At 47.8% G+C, this 16877-nt stretch overlaps 1 protein-coding gene across 1 annotated transcript in view; it reads right to left on the reverse strand.

Annotated features, from left to right (window-relative positions):
* LOC148474620 (uncharacterized) overlaps positions 1-16877 on the reverse strand; it is a 395468-nt gene that overhangs the window by 31761 nt on the left and 346830 nt on the right. Inside the window, exons 6-8 of the mRNA XM_088458374.1 lie at positions 2296-2383; positions 1294-1418; positions 724-785 (exon numbers count right to left, since the gene is read on the reverse strand). Coding sequence (XP_088314500.1) covers positions 724-785; positions 1294-1418; positions 2296-2383 — 275 coding nt within the window. The remainder of the gene's footprint in view (positions 1-723; positions 786-1293; positions 1419-2295; positions 2384-16877) is intronic.

A 16877-nucleotide genomic window follows, 5' to 3' on the forward strand; every position in this document is an offset into this window, starting at 1 on the left:
CTACTCCGGAGAACATACCAACTGTGCACCAACCAGGGACAGCACACCTACCGGTAGGTAACAACATTACTAGTGCGGGACGCCGCCATTGTCACTGTATGGGACTTCCTTGGCAACACACACATCCTGGTCCACTAAGACTGAGACCATAGGTCCAGCAAAGGGGACGTGCAGAAGTAGCCGCATGGCAAGGAGCCCCCTAACAGGGCCCACCAACTCCCTGACCAGGATCTACCGGAACCACCTACTCAGCCCCAACCCCACTCACGGAACCACCTGGGGAGCATTGTGCCTCACCAATAAACAGGTTGGATTCGAATCAATTTACAGTGTCTGGCTCATCATTTGTATACCTCCTATCTACCTACACTGCAGTCACACACTGACACACGTCACCCCCAAAACATACCCCCCTCCCAGTCGCTCCCCCCCTTTCCCCTACTCCCTATTCCCCCCCCCCCCCCACGCACATACACACCCAGGAGCGCACGTGTAACTCCCTTCTTAGTGGGTACCAGGTTTGTTCCTAATGGCAATGCTCTGCAGACTGTGCCAGCACTATATAAATATATGATAACTTTAATAATTTATTGTGTTTAGGTCTATTACACCTAAGAGAGTCTTCAACCATTAACAGAGAACTAGTCACTATGAGATTAGTAAGAATACATATGCTACATTAGTATGCACAGCACATTCAGGCAATACCCTTTGTGGCCTCACCTGTGGAGAAAGGAGGAACGTAGCTCATCGTCGTAGTACACATCCAATCGTGTTCTAGATTCCTACAGGTATAAGAAAATAACAGGTAAATTCAACAAACCAGATGATTCGTAAATTCTCTGATTTATTTCGATTATTGTTGTGATTAGATTCATTAGACAGACTACTTACCATACTGAAAAGTGAACTTGTTTCTTCTGGTGCATTAATGTGGAGGTACGAGCCTGGTCACTAATACATACAATGACTATACATAAAAAGTCACTTGATGTGACTGTGTGCATTAAGGCGTAACCGTTGTCTACTAACCGAAAGGATCCATTATATGGCCTGACCTAAGCAAATGTATGAGAAGTGAACGCAACCTATCCTGCAAGTTGTGATATCATTGAGACACGAAACACAGTGATGTCACTAGTTAGTAGTGAAACCACAAGCTGCAATATCGGCCAATAAAATGTCCCCTTTCGGTATGAATCAGCAACATTTTAAAAGTGTAAAAAAATTGGTGTTATTAAATAGAAACAATTATTTTGTCTGTCAATCATAGATGATAAATTCCCCTTTTACCTGAACTTGCTGTTCAAGATGACATCATCGGAAAAGCCGCAGCTTGTGAACAATTCGATGGCGTTGCTATCAGCGTGAGTTACGATAGCGTCGTAAAACCCGACCAGAGACACATCTTTTAGCAGCTTTGAAATGAAAACAAATTATATGACCAATTTTGGTCTGAAATTTATAGCAACATAGGATTCTACGTTACTATTTGCTATTGTTATATCACAACACTATGTGGCAGTAGAGGCTACAGGTTGGTATTGTCAGATACATTATACAGTAAATATAACTCTCTTGGACTTACAAGCTAATAATACATACATGAATTAAAAGCATGTCACAATTTTCTTAGAAAAAATTAATTATATGTCATCATTAAACTTACTGTTTAGATGGTTTATCTTGGGAAAATATATCCCTATCTCTGCTACCCTATCTCCCCCTCTTACTCGAGCAGTGCATGTTTACAGGATTGTACTATAAATAACTTGACACTCTTATCTTATGAACCTAAGATCATCTCAGTCATTTGTGTAATTATTAGCTACATTTATAAAACAAAAAAACCTTTTTAAGTTATCAATTTAAAATTAAATTAATTTGACAATGTAGGATATTAAAACAACTACTGTAATATGAAATTGCATTCTCACAGCCTTAACTAAAAGAAAACAAATTGGGTACTGCCCGATACCTTTTCCTTCAAATTTTATAATAGTCGATGACATATAGGTTTGTGTAAATTTTAAGTTGAATTACAATAAACATTTATGTAAATGTATTATGCGGTGTTTTCCTGACATAACAATCAGAGCATATTTGTAAAGGGGGTTTGACAACGTATTTTGAGAATCAAAGTGGTGTCCCAGCTGCCAAAAAGTATTGCAGCCTTAACAATAAATTCTGGTTGAATACCAATATAAGGCCGCGTAGAACAGGATGGAAAGTCATTGCCCATACCATCTTTTGTACAGACTTGTATGTTGCAAGTGTGAGATTTGATAAACGCACCTTAATCATGTATCTTGCAGCACCACAATGACGATATCGCCTCCTTGTGGACAGCAAGGAAAGTTCTATGATCTTCTCTTTCGATTTTCTGAATAATGAGAAATTATTTTACTATGTTAAGTTCAACAATCACCTACTAGGTATAATGAAGTCAGTTGTTCTGTGGGCTAAAAAACTACCCATGAGAATCCTGCTTGCGAATGACATCACTGAAGCTTCATTATCATACCTTACTACTGTGCCACTTTTTATGGGACAGCCTTTATTATTGAGGACTGTCCCACGTGCGCAGGGCCTAAACATCGACCCGCTTGCGAGCGACTGTCCCACGTGCGCAGGGCCTATTGAGGACTGTCCCACGTGCGCAGGGCCTAAACATCGACCCGCTTGTGAGCGCTCAGCGCTTACGACCAGGTCGGAATGAGGTCCATAATGTACCCATAGATCAGGCGCCAAGAGGGAGGGGGAGCAGGTACTAATCACCAAGCCGGGCTTGCACGGGCGGCTCGGTGGGGGCAAGGCCAACTGTAGAAGGAGGCAAATGCTCCCTCTTTGCTGGACACGCTGTTTTTTTTTTTTATTATTGATTCTTCAGAGGGGGTGCAGCCACACCTCCCAGTCTTGCCCACATCCCCTCAGTATCATACTGGGCAGTCGTATGTCTCGATGGCGCTGCCCATAGACAGCACAGCTTAAAATATCTCCTATTAGGTTTCAGTGAAATAACTTCTGCAAATACAAATAATAGGCCACTGCTACTTAGGGTCTTATTCATCATACGATAAATTGCCCGTTAACCATGCGGAACCGCCATCTTCAGATGGCGCTTGTTCTCGTAGCCCCGCTCCTTCCTATGGGAAGGGGATCCGGAGGTGTGAAGGGGGATCTGGGCAGATCTCTCCGCCGCCTCCTCGGTGACTCCCCAGCGGCTTTACGCATGCGTGACTTCGGGTCACGCATGCGCAGAAGCCGGCCGCGGGGACAGGTAAGTAACTCAGTTACTTCTATAGCTGCGCTACTGATCTAGGGAACTGCTGCTTTTCGGATCAACTGTCCCCGCACAGGAGCAATGATGAATTGCTCCGGTGTTAAGTATCCCCAGCAGTGAGAATAGGCCCCTTAGTATTAAAATATACAACTATAACACTCAGTGATAAGTAAAAGACCTATGTTCTCTCTATGAATAAAGCAACCTCTGCAATTCAGCTGCTGAAAACTTGTCCTACAGTAGGTGGCATTTCTAACCAAGCGTATACAAGTACGGGCGTTGCAGAGGCATACACATTTTAGCAGAATCTTGTGACTGAGCGGCAAATCTGATTTGCAACGTGGCGTTGGCACGTAGGGGAGATTGTATCCACAGAATTGCGGGTTTTGCATTGTAAATATACAGGCAGATCATTTGCACCAAATAAGTGTTCAGAATAGGGAAATTCGGCATGCAGGTGGATACACTGTACTGTAGGCATTCAGTTATGTGTATGGAACTTGGGAGCAACTATGCCCATAACTGCCACTGTCATGTAACAAAGTGTTGCAGGAATTTGATTTTAAACAAGATGCTGTAAACTGTACTCTGACCCAGCTATAGAGGATAACACGGACTAGGAAAGTTCCACTTGGCTGTGTGTCTATGGCAATGATTCAGATGGAGAAGCGTTTAATACATTGTGCGCAAGCGTCCGAGAGGCACATACTTCCCAAGGCTTACCGCCAGGGATGTAGATAGAAATTGCATGGAGATCCATGCTATTCATTCAGGTGTTCCTGGGCAGCTGCTTGTTTTGGTGGGTGTATTGGGGGTGTGCAGGTGTAAAGGACTGCGTCGCAAGACGCAGTACCCCTGGCACCAGCAACCATGTACCATTGGCCATGCTGTGCAAACATAAGGCTGCTCTAATATCCGATGGTGCAGCCGATGTCCCCTCCATGGTGCAACTATTTGCGCACCACAGTGCATTAGAGTGGCAGCTGGTGGGCATCTCAGACAACCCATCGGCTGTGGCCTTAGCATAAAAGTTTGCAGCCACTACTGCCTTAGCATCAACCTCTGCATCAGGGCCTATGAGTCTGGATCAGTGGCGTCCCTCCCCGTGGTGACACCTGGTGCAGATAGGATTGTAGTATGCGTGGCAAAGCCGATGCGCCTGCAAAAAAGGGGTGTGGTCTCATGGGTAGGGGGCGTGGCAGTGCAGCTTGAACCCTCATTTTAGTCACTCTAAAGGTCCCGGAGACGCGGACTGCCCCCTGGGATCAGTCTGTGTGAAGCACCCGGCTCCTGTCACTGATTAGGAGTCGGCACTTTGATGTCAACCCTCGGTAGGTAACACCCGGGTGCGGACCGCACCCCCCTTGTGTCGTCACTGGTCAGGATTTTAGCGTTGGTGTTAAACCACGTTAGCCGGCCCAGAGACCTTGATTACTCTACGCGGGAACAGCTCAGTGAGGGGTCAGAACACAAGGCTGCAAATCTGTCATTTCATTGTTTTATTAGTTTGTTATCATGCTTAATCTTAATAAGAGACTCCGGCATCCTGGAAGGAATTTCATTAGCAAGGCTGCATTGCGTTTCATCCTGAGCAGTAACAAACATATAAACAAAGGAGATTTCCTCTCCTATTTTCTGCCAAAAGCAGACCACATGTATAAACGTTCAGTAATTAGTAACAGATACAATATAATGGTAACAATATTATGTGCAAAATACAGAGCTCGCATAAGGTGAAGTTGCTAACTCGGTGTAAGTCATCCTAATTACAGCAAAGGAAACTTCTAACATTCAGGGGCCTATTCATCATCACTTCATTTCTACAAAAGCAGGTGACAGACAATGAACATTTTCACCCTCAATTGTTTAAATTATTGGGCCATTCATAGAGCAGGTAAAGCAGGAGATATCACAGATATCTCCTACTTACCTTCCTCTTGCAGAATGGCCGGCTGTTAACATACACTAGTATCACAGATATCTCCTACTTACCTTCCTCTTGCAGAATGGGCGGCTGTTCCCATACACTAGTATCACAGATATCTCCTACTTATCTTCCTCTGGTGGAATGGCCGCTGTCCCCATACACTAGTATCACAGATATCCCCTACTTACCTTCCTCTGGCGGAATGACCCGCTGTCCCCATACACTAGTATCATAGATCTCTCCTACTTACCTTCCTCTGGCGGAGTGGCCCGCTGTCCCCATACACTAGTATCGCAGATATCTCCTACTTACCTTCCTCTGGCAGAATGGCCCGCTGTCCCTATACACCAGTATCACAGATATCTCCTACTTACCTTCCTCTTGCAGAATGGCCGGCTGTCAACATACACTAGTATCACAGATATCCCCTACTTACCTTCCTCTGGCGGAATGGCCCGCTGTCCCCATACACTAGTATCATAGATATCTCCTACTTACCTTCTTCTGGCAGAATGGCCGGCTGTTCCCATACACTAGTATCACAGATATCTCCTACTTACCTTCCTCTGGTGGAATGGCCCGCTGTCCCCATACACTAGTATCACAGATATCTCCTGCTTACCTTCCTCTGGCAGAATGGCCCGCTGTCCCCATACACTAGTATCACACATATCTCCTGCTTACCTTCCTCTGGCAGAATGGCCCGCTGTCCCCATACACTAGTATCACAGATATCTCCTGCTTACCTTCCTCTTGCAGAATGGCCCGCTGTCCCCATACAATAGTATCACAGATATCTCCTGCTTACCTTCCTCTGGCAGAATGGCCCGCTGTCCCCATACACTAGTATCACAGATATCTCTTACTTACCTTCTTCTGGCGCAATGACCCGCTGTCCCCATACACTAGTATCACAGATATCTCCTGCTTACCTTCCTCTGGCAGAATGGCCCGCTGTCCCCATACAATAGTATCACAGATATCTCCTGCTTACCTTCCTCTGGCAGAATGGCCCGCTGTCCCCATACACTAGTATCACAGATATCTCTTACTTACCTTCTTCTGGCGGAATGACCCGCTGTCCCCATACACTAGTATCACAGATATCTCCTACTTACCTTCTTCTGGTGGAATGGCCGGCAGTTCCCATACACTAGTATCACAGATATCTCCTACTTATCTTCCTCTGGTGGAATGGCCGCTGTCCCCATACACTAGTATCACAGATATCTCCTACAGTACTTACCTTCCTCTGGTGGAATGGTCCGCTGTCCCAATACACTAGTATCACAGATATCTCCTGCTTACCTTCCTCTGGCAGAATGGCCCGCTGTCCCCATACACTAGTATCACAGATATCTCCTGCTTACCTTCCTCTGGCAGAATGGCCCGCTGTCCCCATACACTAGTATCACAGATATCTCCAGCTTACCTTCCTCTGGCAGAATGGCCCGCTGTCCCCATACACTAGTATCACAGATATCTCCTGCTTACCTTCCTCTGGCAGAATGGCCCGCTGTCCCCATACACTAGTATCACAGATATCTCCTACTTATCTTCCTCTGGCAGAATGGCCCGCTGTCCCCATACAATAGTATCACAGATATCTCCTGCTTACCTTCCTCTGGCAGAATGGCCCGCTGTCCCCATACACTAGTATCACAGATATCTCCTACTTACCTTCTTCTGGCAGAATGGCCCGCTGTCCCCATACACTAGTATCACAGATATCTCCTACTTATCTTCCTCTGGCGGAATGTAACCAGTGAAGCCGCTCGTGGTGACATCTGGTTTTGCCATCAGCTGCCTCCGCACCAGAGCAATGATGAATTGCTCCGGCGTCCACTGCAAGTTAAAATTTTATTTTTGGACACCGATAATTGACATCATGAATAGACCCCTCAGAGTCCTGATCTACCCCTTTAATGGATTTAATTGTTTTCAATATACACCCTAATAGGGGATCTGAACATGAATATCCTCAGAAAGTGGGGACCTCATGCATTCTATTATGCTTTAGTCTACTGACAACAATGTAACAAAGGGTTAGTGTTATAGGGGGACATGTATTTCTAAAGAGTGCAAAATAGACCCGTTGCTCATAGCAACCAATCAACTTATAACTAGCATTTATCAAGTACATTTTATAAAATTATAGGTAGAACCGGATTGGTTGCTATGGTTAACTTCTCCACTCTTTAAAAGGCTTGAAACATCTCCCCCACAGCACGGCTGGATTAAGGCTCATGGAGGCCCTGGGCAACTTATTTGTGGGGGCCCCCTCCAAGCGACACGGAGCCTAACCCCTCCCCCACCCCATTCATACAGCGCAGAGTGGCTCCTGAGGCCCCACAGGAGTGATCAGCGTCACGGTCATGATGGGACTCGGGAGCTGCTCTATGCGGTAGTGCTGACTGTGCTGCTGCATTCAGAACATAGAGCCACGGCAGCTGAGCCACCATCCAGGAACAGGTGCCACTGGACACTTTGTCTCGGCAGAATCACACGACCGTGCATATGAGGGCCCCTCTGTGCCCCTCCCCCCCCTTAGTCCGGCCCTGCCCCACAGGATGGGAGAGAGAAAGTACAGAGACTATGGGCTCTATTTTCTACAATCCACATTAGGAATGCAGATTGTAGTGTGATATTACCGACTGGATTCGCATTGCGAATTCAGCCAATATCACAGGGATTTACTGAAAATTCCTTGCAACGACAGAGCTTGCGAGAAAGCTCTGTCGCTGCGAATCCTCTCCACACACTTATCACAATATTTTTGAAAAAATACCGTGACAAGTGTCCGTGCATGCACCGACTGGCAGTCGCTAAGCCCTGCCCCCAGCTTCTAAGCCCCGCCCCCACAATCGCGGCCCCCCCCTATTTACACTTACCTGCAGTGATCAGTGCTCCGGTGATGTCCTTCGTGACTCCGGTCAGCTGACATCCCATCCTGCACTGGGACCCGGTGCAGGATGGGAGACCAGCTGACCAGAGGGAGGACATCACCGGTGCCCTGATCTCTGTTCCCTGGACTCAGGTACGTTTTTTTTTTTCTTTACAAATTTTTTTTAGCAGTGATCAGCGTGTGGTCTGTTTAGACAACACAGCTGATCACTAGGGCCGGCTCCGGGCTCTGCTCTGCCTTTAGAGCAGAGCAGGAGTCCGATAGCCGGAGAAGACCCTGCCAGGTGGCGTTAATATTACAGGGCTTTCCCCGGTATTTTTTCACAATTTATTTTTAGTAACTTTGGCCAGATCACATTTCCCATTACAATTATGGGAAATGTGATCTGCTTACTAAAAATATGTGATAATTAGGGCTTGGAATATAATTTTACGAATTCTACTCAAATTGCCCTGTAATAACTATAGGTGATACTAAAACATACCTGCCTACTTTCTGGTTGCTCCTTCCTGGAGGAAGCAGCCAGATCGGCAGGGGGGGGGCGTGTCCGTGACAAGGGGGAGTGGCTGGGCTGGTGACACGCACTTGGGGGCGGAGCCACATGATCGCATCAGTTTGGCCCAGCCCCCTCTACACAATGCCGGTAATATCGGCATTGTAAAGCAAGGGGTGGGGCCAAAATAACGCAACTCGTGTCACCGGCCCCCTTCACGGCGGGGGTTGCAGGGTTTATTGCGAGGGGGATAGGAGAGGAGGGCGGCAGCATGGAGGATTGCCTGCCTTCCCGGGAGGTCGGGAGCAGCACCCGATTTTCGGGAGGCTCCCAACCAAATCGGGAGGGTAGGCAAGTATGTACTAAAATAATGTGAAAATGGTGTGAAAACATCCTTTTTCACTTTATTTTAGTAAAAATAATGTTAATAAATAGAGCCCTATGGATGATAAATGATGTCAGTACATGAGACTCTATCTGTCTCATGTTCCCATGGTAATTTAATTCCTATTCTGTTTAAGTCTAGAGGTTCTTAGAGTGTGCCAGTCGCCAACATAGTGCAAACCGACTGGGTTAAGCTAATTTTCTGCTTAGGTATTCACTAGTAATTAGTGACATCACTGAGACATGATGCAAATACTTGTCAACTCTCCCTCATTGTCAGGGACACGCCCTGAAATAGCAGCAATCTCCCTGTCTCCCTGAAAAGTCTAGCAATCACCCTCATTGCACCCTCATTGCCCAATTACAAAACTGTTTATATATATATATATATATTCCCAAAACTGCCGGCACCCAGCGCTGTCACCGTGCAACTGGCCCAGGTGCTAGTGTGAACTGTGGCCCTGATTCAGAGCCGGATGCTCTGACGGAGCGCTCGCTCTGAATCAGGGCCGTCCCTCCTACTTTTTGGAGCGGCCAAAATGATGGTCGCGATGTTCAAGACCATCGCGACCATCGGGCTTGCGACGAGACCCTTGCGGTAGGGTCTCGCTGCCACAAGCCCTGGAGTGCTTTTGGCTCTATCAGAGCCAAAAGCACTCCCACTGACATCACTAGTGATGTCAGTGGGGCCGGCCCCAGACGGTCGGCGTTCCCATGGGAATGCCTCCATCTGGCCAGCCACGCCCCCGGCACGCCCACCAAAGGGGGCGTGCTGTCACTCACCATCGACAGCACCCCCCTTTGTAGCGAGACCCAGAGCGACGGCTTGGCCGTCGCTATCCGGGTATCGCGCATACGCACGACAGAGCTGGCTCCCTCGTTCGCTTGCGCATTGGGCCAACATCGACCCGCTTGCGAGCGCTCAGTGCTCGCGAGCAGGTCTGAATCTGGCCCTGTAATCCATACCATCCAAAAGAACACAGCACTCCAAGGGCTCTCATGGATACCTTGGAGTGCTGTGTTCTTTTGGATGGTTATATATATATATATATATATATATATATATATAAACCAGAGATATATACATTCAAATGGGATCATTAGTATCATTTCCCTGCATTGGTTATAGGGCACAATGATCCCTATGGCTACATGCATCTGAAAAGTATCAGTGTGTTTTCATCAACAAAGTCAATGTTATGACGCCCCTCAGATGTAGCAGTACACGCCCACTTTACCGCCGCGCTCTTAGGCCATGCTTTCACCATCTCCCTGAATAGCTTTTTCAAAAGTAGGTAAGCATGATGATGCCCATAGATGGGCATTACATGGGTCATATAATCACTTTTGCTGTGTTTTGTAGTTAATAATAGCTTCTCTTTTGTAGGAACACATATCCTGCCATTAAATTCATTCATCTTTTACTATATTGTGCCATTGCAAAATTTGCGGTAAACATTTACTATTTTCAAGTGTTTTTAAAAGTCTTTTTTAATTTCAGACTGTTCATTGTTATTGTCTGGGGAAGTGCCTGACGGGAGCTCTGATTCTCTTACTGGGCGCTAATTCTCAGACCGAGCGACTGTTTGCCACTGCGCAAGCGTATAAGCCTCACTGCTTGTGTGCAGCGTTCGCATTGTGATTACGGACGCACAGAGGATCCCATTGACTACCAGTGACTGACAGGTAGTCAGCGTTTAGGGGTGGTATTGGGGGGGGCGTTGGTAAAAAAAAAGCAGACTTGTCTGACCATTTAAACGCCTTTACATGGGCATGCATAAATTATCCAATGCGATCTCCTACACAGCATGAGAGCTCCCTGCTTGTCAGAGTCTGCGGCAGGTCAGACGTGCTACAAGGGCAAGAAGAGCACACGATATATGTCGATGTTACCGATATTTACGCAGGTAAGCCACGTCATACGCATATGAGAAGGCAGCGGTGGGCGCCCTCATGCTCGGGTAAGCTTTGGAACTATTAGCGTATTTTCGCAGCTGCGTTTTGTGCGAATTTGCAGCGGCAATCGCATTAACGTCCATGTCTGAAGCCGCTGTACGATCCGGCACAACAGCTAGCGACCAAGCGATTGACGGGTCCAAAATACTTCTTTAATTATGTAGTGTTACAAAGTATCTGAAATCAGGGCTAAAATTTGTTCAAATCTATCAATGACTTTAATGTTTCAGTTCTGGAGTTCGGTGGGCCCTGGTCTTTCAGGTACATTTGCCAAACCGCCACTTCTAAATTCCCACTTTGACCACTGTCTTCATCCATAATATTCTCAGACTCATACAAGATATGCTACTGGATGTGGCATTAGGACTTCCAGTGGAAATGATCACTGAGGTTAAATAAATGTATGTGCTCCAGGTTAATGCATTAATGCATAAGTTTGGAACGGAAGTGAATACATCTTTAGCAGGCTTCCATATGCTGCAGACGTGTGGCTTTTCTTTGTGGGATTTTAAAGAGTGCATTAAAGAGATTTAAAAGGCTTTATGAAGCCCTGGATAATGGCTCTGAGTATCCCTGCAAGTGAGGATGCAAAGTCGACATTTAACCTCTTATTTCATGTAAACAATTTTACATCACTCTGTAGGCAACCCGAGTCACAGCGATACACTAAATAAATGGTTTTTTAATTCCTCATCTCAAGTCCTTCTTGACTTGAGTTTAACAATGGATAGGGAATAGTCCCTTTACTTGTATTTCACTCTACTGAGGTGATAGCAATGGCAATAAAGAAGGGGAAAAAAAATATTCTGAATATAAAGTATTCGGGGCACACGTGTGACTCGGCAATGACAGGTCACGCATGTACATATGGGACCACAACTGGCCAGTATATGCCGTAATTATATGCTTAATGCTGCCAGCCAGAGTCACCGAGGAGCTGAACATCGCTCAAAAATATAACTTTTTTTAAATTAGTCTTTTATATATTTTTTTAAATTAGTCTTTTTGGGCTTATTTTATAAATAGGCCCCTTATACTGCTATGTCCATCCTTAATAAATGTATATCTTAGCATTAACGGCACTAGCCAAAAAATTTACCAGAAAATACTTTAAGATGGGAACATCATCCAACTCTGTGCCTTTTTCCTATGGTGTAGTCTTCTATTGACAATCATCTCTACAATACAGTTACCAGCACATCCTCTTACAGGCATGGGTATATCATGCGCGCACGCAGGGGGGGTTTCTGAGTACTCAGAAACCCCCCCTGACGGACTAAATTTGTTTCATAGAGACGGAGACAGCCTTTCCTCCATCTCTGAATGCTGCCATGCATTGGCCGCGGGTCACCTGCGGCGCCAGGTGCGACGGAGCTATCGCTCCTCAGATAGAGAGCTCTGATTGGCAGAGCTCTCAGCAGAGGATTTGGCCGATGCGGGAGCAGCTACGCTTGCTGAGTAGAAGCAGCAGCTCCGCTGGACCACGGCAGCGACCCTCTTCCTCCCTCCTTAGCCCTCGGTTTTGTAAGTATGCTTGCTTTCATGTGTGTATATATATATATATATATATATATATATGCTGTGTGTAATCATGTTTGTGTTTATTTGTGTATGTATGTATGTATGTATGCTGTGAGTAGGTGTGCTCATGTGTGTGTATGTGTGCTGTGGGTAAATATGCTTACATATGTATGTGTGCATGCTTGTGTGTGTAATATTTATATATGTATATATATATATATATATATCAGTATATATATAGCTAGCACAAATGATCCGGCACTCACTGCACAAAAATCCCGAATATATCCTCTGGTACCCTCCTTAAGGGGAACGGCGTCCCCAAAACATACATCACACAGAGGTGGCACTCAGAACTTTGTAGATGCAAAAAAGGTGGCGAAGATTTAATGCAGAAGCATCAACGATTCGGGACTACACGTTCCTTCCTCAGGATGCACAATATATTATTCTTATTCTGTATTGTGCATCCTGAGGAAGGGACGTGTAGTCTGAGTGCCGTCTCTGTGTGATGTGTATATACATATATATATATATATATATATATATATATATAAAATGTATGGAGACCCCCCCTTTAAAAATCCTGTGTTTGCCCCTGGTATATAATGCCGACAGTTGGGATCCCAGCAGTCAGAATCCAGATGCCGGCCTCCTGGTCGCTCGCTAAGCTGTGGGTGACCACCCAAAGCTTTTGCGAGCGGCCAGGTGATGGTCGCGACCGTCGGGCTTGCGACGAGACCCTTGTGGTAGGGTCTCATCTGCCACAAGCCCCAGTGAGATTCCTGCTCTAACAGAGCCGGAAGCTCACTACTGACATTACGAGTGATATCAGTAGGGCCGCCCACAAACGGCAAGCGTTCCTTTGGGAATGCCTCCGTTTGGCCAGCCACCCCCCTTCCCCGCCTACAAAACGGGGCGAGCTGTCGATCAACATCGATAGCCGCCCCGTTTGTAGCGAGCCCCAGAGCAAGTGAATTTCTCACTAGCTCCGGGGCTTGCGCGTGCACAGTGCCCCACCATCGACCCGCTTGCAAGCACATAGCGCTTGCGAGCGGGTCTGAATGAGGGATATAGTCCGTGTGGAGGCATGCTGACTACATCCCCCTCTTACAAACTGCATGGCAGTACCAACTGACTGCATGCAGAAACAGCCAGTCCTAACACAGCAATGTAAGTAGGTGTGCCAACATGTACGCCACAGGCTGCTGTAAAGCCAGGAACACACCGTATGATATACCATCATGATGCAGTTAGGACTGATATATTGTACACATCATATAGTGCGTGTGTTCAGAGATGTATGCTAACCCGATGGTTATCGTACATCTCCGATGGTGGGAGGACTGAGCATGCGCAGGATTTGTGTACAATCACTGACAGTCTGCTGCCAGTCTCCGTGCGGGATCGCAGACCCGTTCTGCACTTTCACACAACGACTTATTATAGATTTTTAACATATCGGTCATCGATATATCAGACCATCAATGATCGGACTATCGCAACTTTGCATGTCTCCGGTGGCTGCTCTTCTGAGTATACACTAGAGGGGCTGAGGGCTGCTTTATTACATTTCCCTGGTGGCTGCTCCTCTCTGCAGCAGACGGTTGGGGAGGTCCCCCCGTGGTGCCTGATCAGTGGTGATCGGCTGCACAGCAGATGCTGGGGGACATTGTAGGGATGCCATTGGTGACTGCTGGAAGATTAGCTTCCGGCATCTGCCCACTGGGAGTTTCTGACTGGTCGTATTGTTTACGACCATGTCAGGTAACACACAGCCTGGCGCGGTTGTAAACGATGTGACCACACCAGGCCAGTGGTTAAAAGGGACGGTATTAATCTGTCTGAGCAACAGGTCATAAAAACTTTAAGTGACCCCAGAGCAGTTATATAGTTCGGTGCATACACACATTATACTGTATATTACACGGGTCTGATGTTTCTTTTCCAAGTTAATATGCAAATGTAATATGCTCAGTTGTCACAGAAAAATAAAAATCTGCAATAGTCATATCCCCTGTAATGGAGCGCACATCCCCTGTAATGGAGCACACATCCCCTGTAATGGAGCGCACATCCCCTGTAATGGAGCGCACATCCCCTGTAATGAAGCGCACATCCCCTGTAATGGAGCGCACATCCCCTGTAATGGAGCGCACATCCCCTGTAATGGAGCGCACATCCCCTGTAATGGAGCGCACATCCCCTGTAATGCAGCACACATCCCCTGTAATGCAGCGCACATCCCCTGTAATGAAGCGCACATCCTCTGTAATGCAGCGCACATCCCCTGTAATGGAGCGCACATCCCCTGTAATGGAGCGCACATCCCCTGTAATGGAGCGCACATCCCCTGTAATGGAGCGCACATCCCCTGTAATGCAGCGCACATCCCCTGTAATGCAGCGCACATCCCCTGTAATGCAGCGCACATCCCCTGTAATGCAGCGCACATCCCCTGTAATGCAGCGCACATCCCCTGTAATGCAGCGTCCCCTGTAATGAAGTGCACATCCTCTGTAATGCAGCACATATCCCCTGTAATGCAGCGCACATTCCCTGTAATGGAGCGCACATCCCCTGTAATGGAGCGCACATCCCCTGTAATGCAGCGTCCGATGTAATGCAGCGTCCCCTGTAATGGAGCGCACATCCCCTGTAATGCAGTGCACATCCCCTGTAATGCAGCGTCCCCTGTAATGGAGCGCACATCCCCTGTAATGCAGCGTCCCCTGTAATGCAGCGTCCCCTGTAATGGAGCGCACATACCCTGTAATGCAGCGTCCCCTGTAATGAAGTGCACATCCCCTGTAATGCAGCGCACATCCCCTGTAATGCAGCACACATCCCCTGTAATGCAGCGCACATCCCCTGTAATGCAGCGCACATCCCCTGTAATGCAGCGCACATCCCCTGTAATGCAGCACACATCCCCTGTAATGCAGCGCACATCCCCTGTAATGCAGCGTCCCCTGTAATGCAGCGCACATCCCCTGTAATGCAGCGTCCCATGTAATGAAGTGCACATCCCCTGTAATGGAGCGCACATCCCCTGTAATGCAGCGTCCCCTGTAATGCAGCATGCCCTGTAATGGAGCGCACATCCCCTGTAATGCAGTGCACATCCCCTGTAATGCAGCGTCCCCTGTAATGAAGCGCACATCCCCTGTAATGCAGCGCACATCCCCTGTAATGCAGCGTCCCCTGTAATGAAGCGCACATCCCCTGTAATGCAGCGCTCATCCCCTGTAATGCAGCGCACATCCCCTGTAATGCAGCGCACATCCCCTGTAATGCAGCGCACATCCCCTGTAATGCAGCGCACATGCAGGCCCGTCCTATTTAGCCAGTGTAGCGCCGACCGCAGTGAGTGCGGTCAGCACTACACATTTACACAGGACCGGCGCTAGGCTTCCCAGCGCTGGTCTTGTGCTGCACAGCTGAGCCCTTTCCCTCCCCCTGAGCGCTTGCGCCAGGTGGAGGATGGGAGGCGGGCGGGCTCAGGCTCTGCTGACACACACATCGCCGCCAGCACTGGCGGTGATGTGGGTGTTAACCAGCAGCCAATGAGAGTCAGACGACTGTCATTGGCTGCTGCTGCTACTGCACACACATCACCGCCGCGCGGCAGCGATGTGTGTGTGAATCAGCAGCCAATGAGGTCAGACAGACTCTCATTGGCTGCTGCACGCACATCACCGCCAGCGCTGGCGGCGATGTGTGTGTTAAACAGCAGCCAATGAGAGTCAGACAGACTCTCAATGACTGCTGCAGCCGCAGCGCCCACTGCAAGAGCCGGCTCCCTTCCGGCTCCTGCAGTGGGTAATAGGAGAGACGTCATGACGTCTCTCCCATAATGCAGAGCGCGCCAGCCTGGGAGGGCTGACATGAGGACGGTAGCGTTGATTCAGGTAAGAATTTTTCCTTTATTTATTGTTTCATTTCAGTGTATATTTATCGGGGGGGGGGGGGCTAAGGAGGAGACTACTACTGGGGGCACTGCTTCGGGGGGGCGGGTTCCACTACTGGGGACTACTACTGGAGGGGGATACTACTGGGGGCACTGCTTCGGGGGGGGGGGACCACTACTGGGGTCTACTACAGGGGGGGACTATTACTAAGGAGGGGACTATTACTGGGGGCACTGCTTCGTGGGGGGGACGGGACCACTACTGGGGATACTTACTACTGGGGGGGATACTACTGGGGACACTGCACAGGGGGGACCACTACAGGGGGCACTGAAAAGGGAGAACCACTACAGGGGGCAATGCATATTATGGATAACTCCTGGGGGCACTGTATAAGGGGCACTACTGGGGGGCTGCATATGGGGGATCACTACTGGGGGCACTGTATAAGGGGAACTAATGGCAGGCTGCATAAGGGGGACTACTACAGGGGGAAC

The sequence above is a fragment of the Taudactylus pleione genome, unplaced genomic scaffold (assembly GCF_031769625.1).
Source record: "Taudactylus pleione unplaced genomic scaffold, aTauple2 ptg000828l, whole genome shotgun sequence".
NCBI lineage: Eukaryota > Metazoa > Chordata > Amphibia > Anura > Myobatrachidae > Taudactylus > Taudactylus pleione.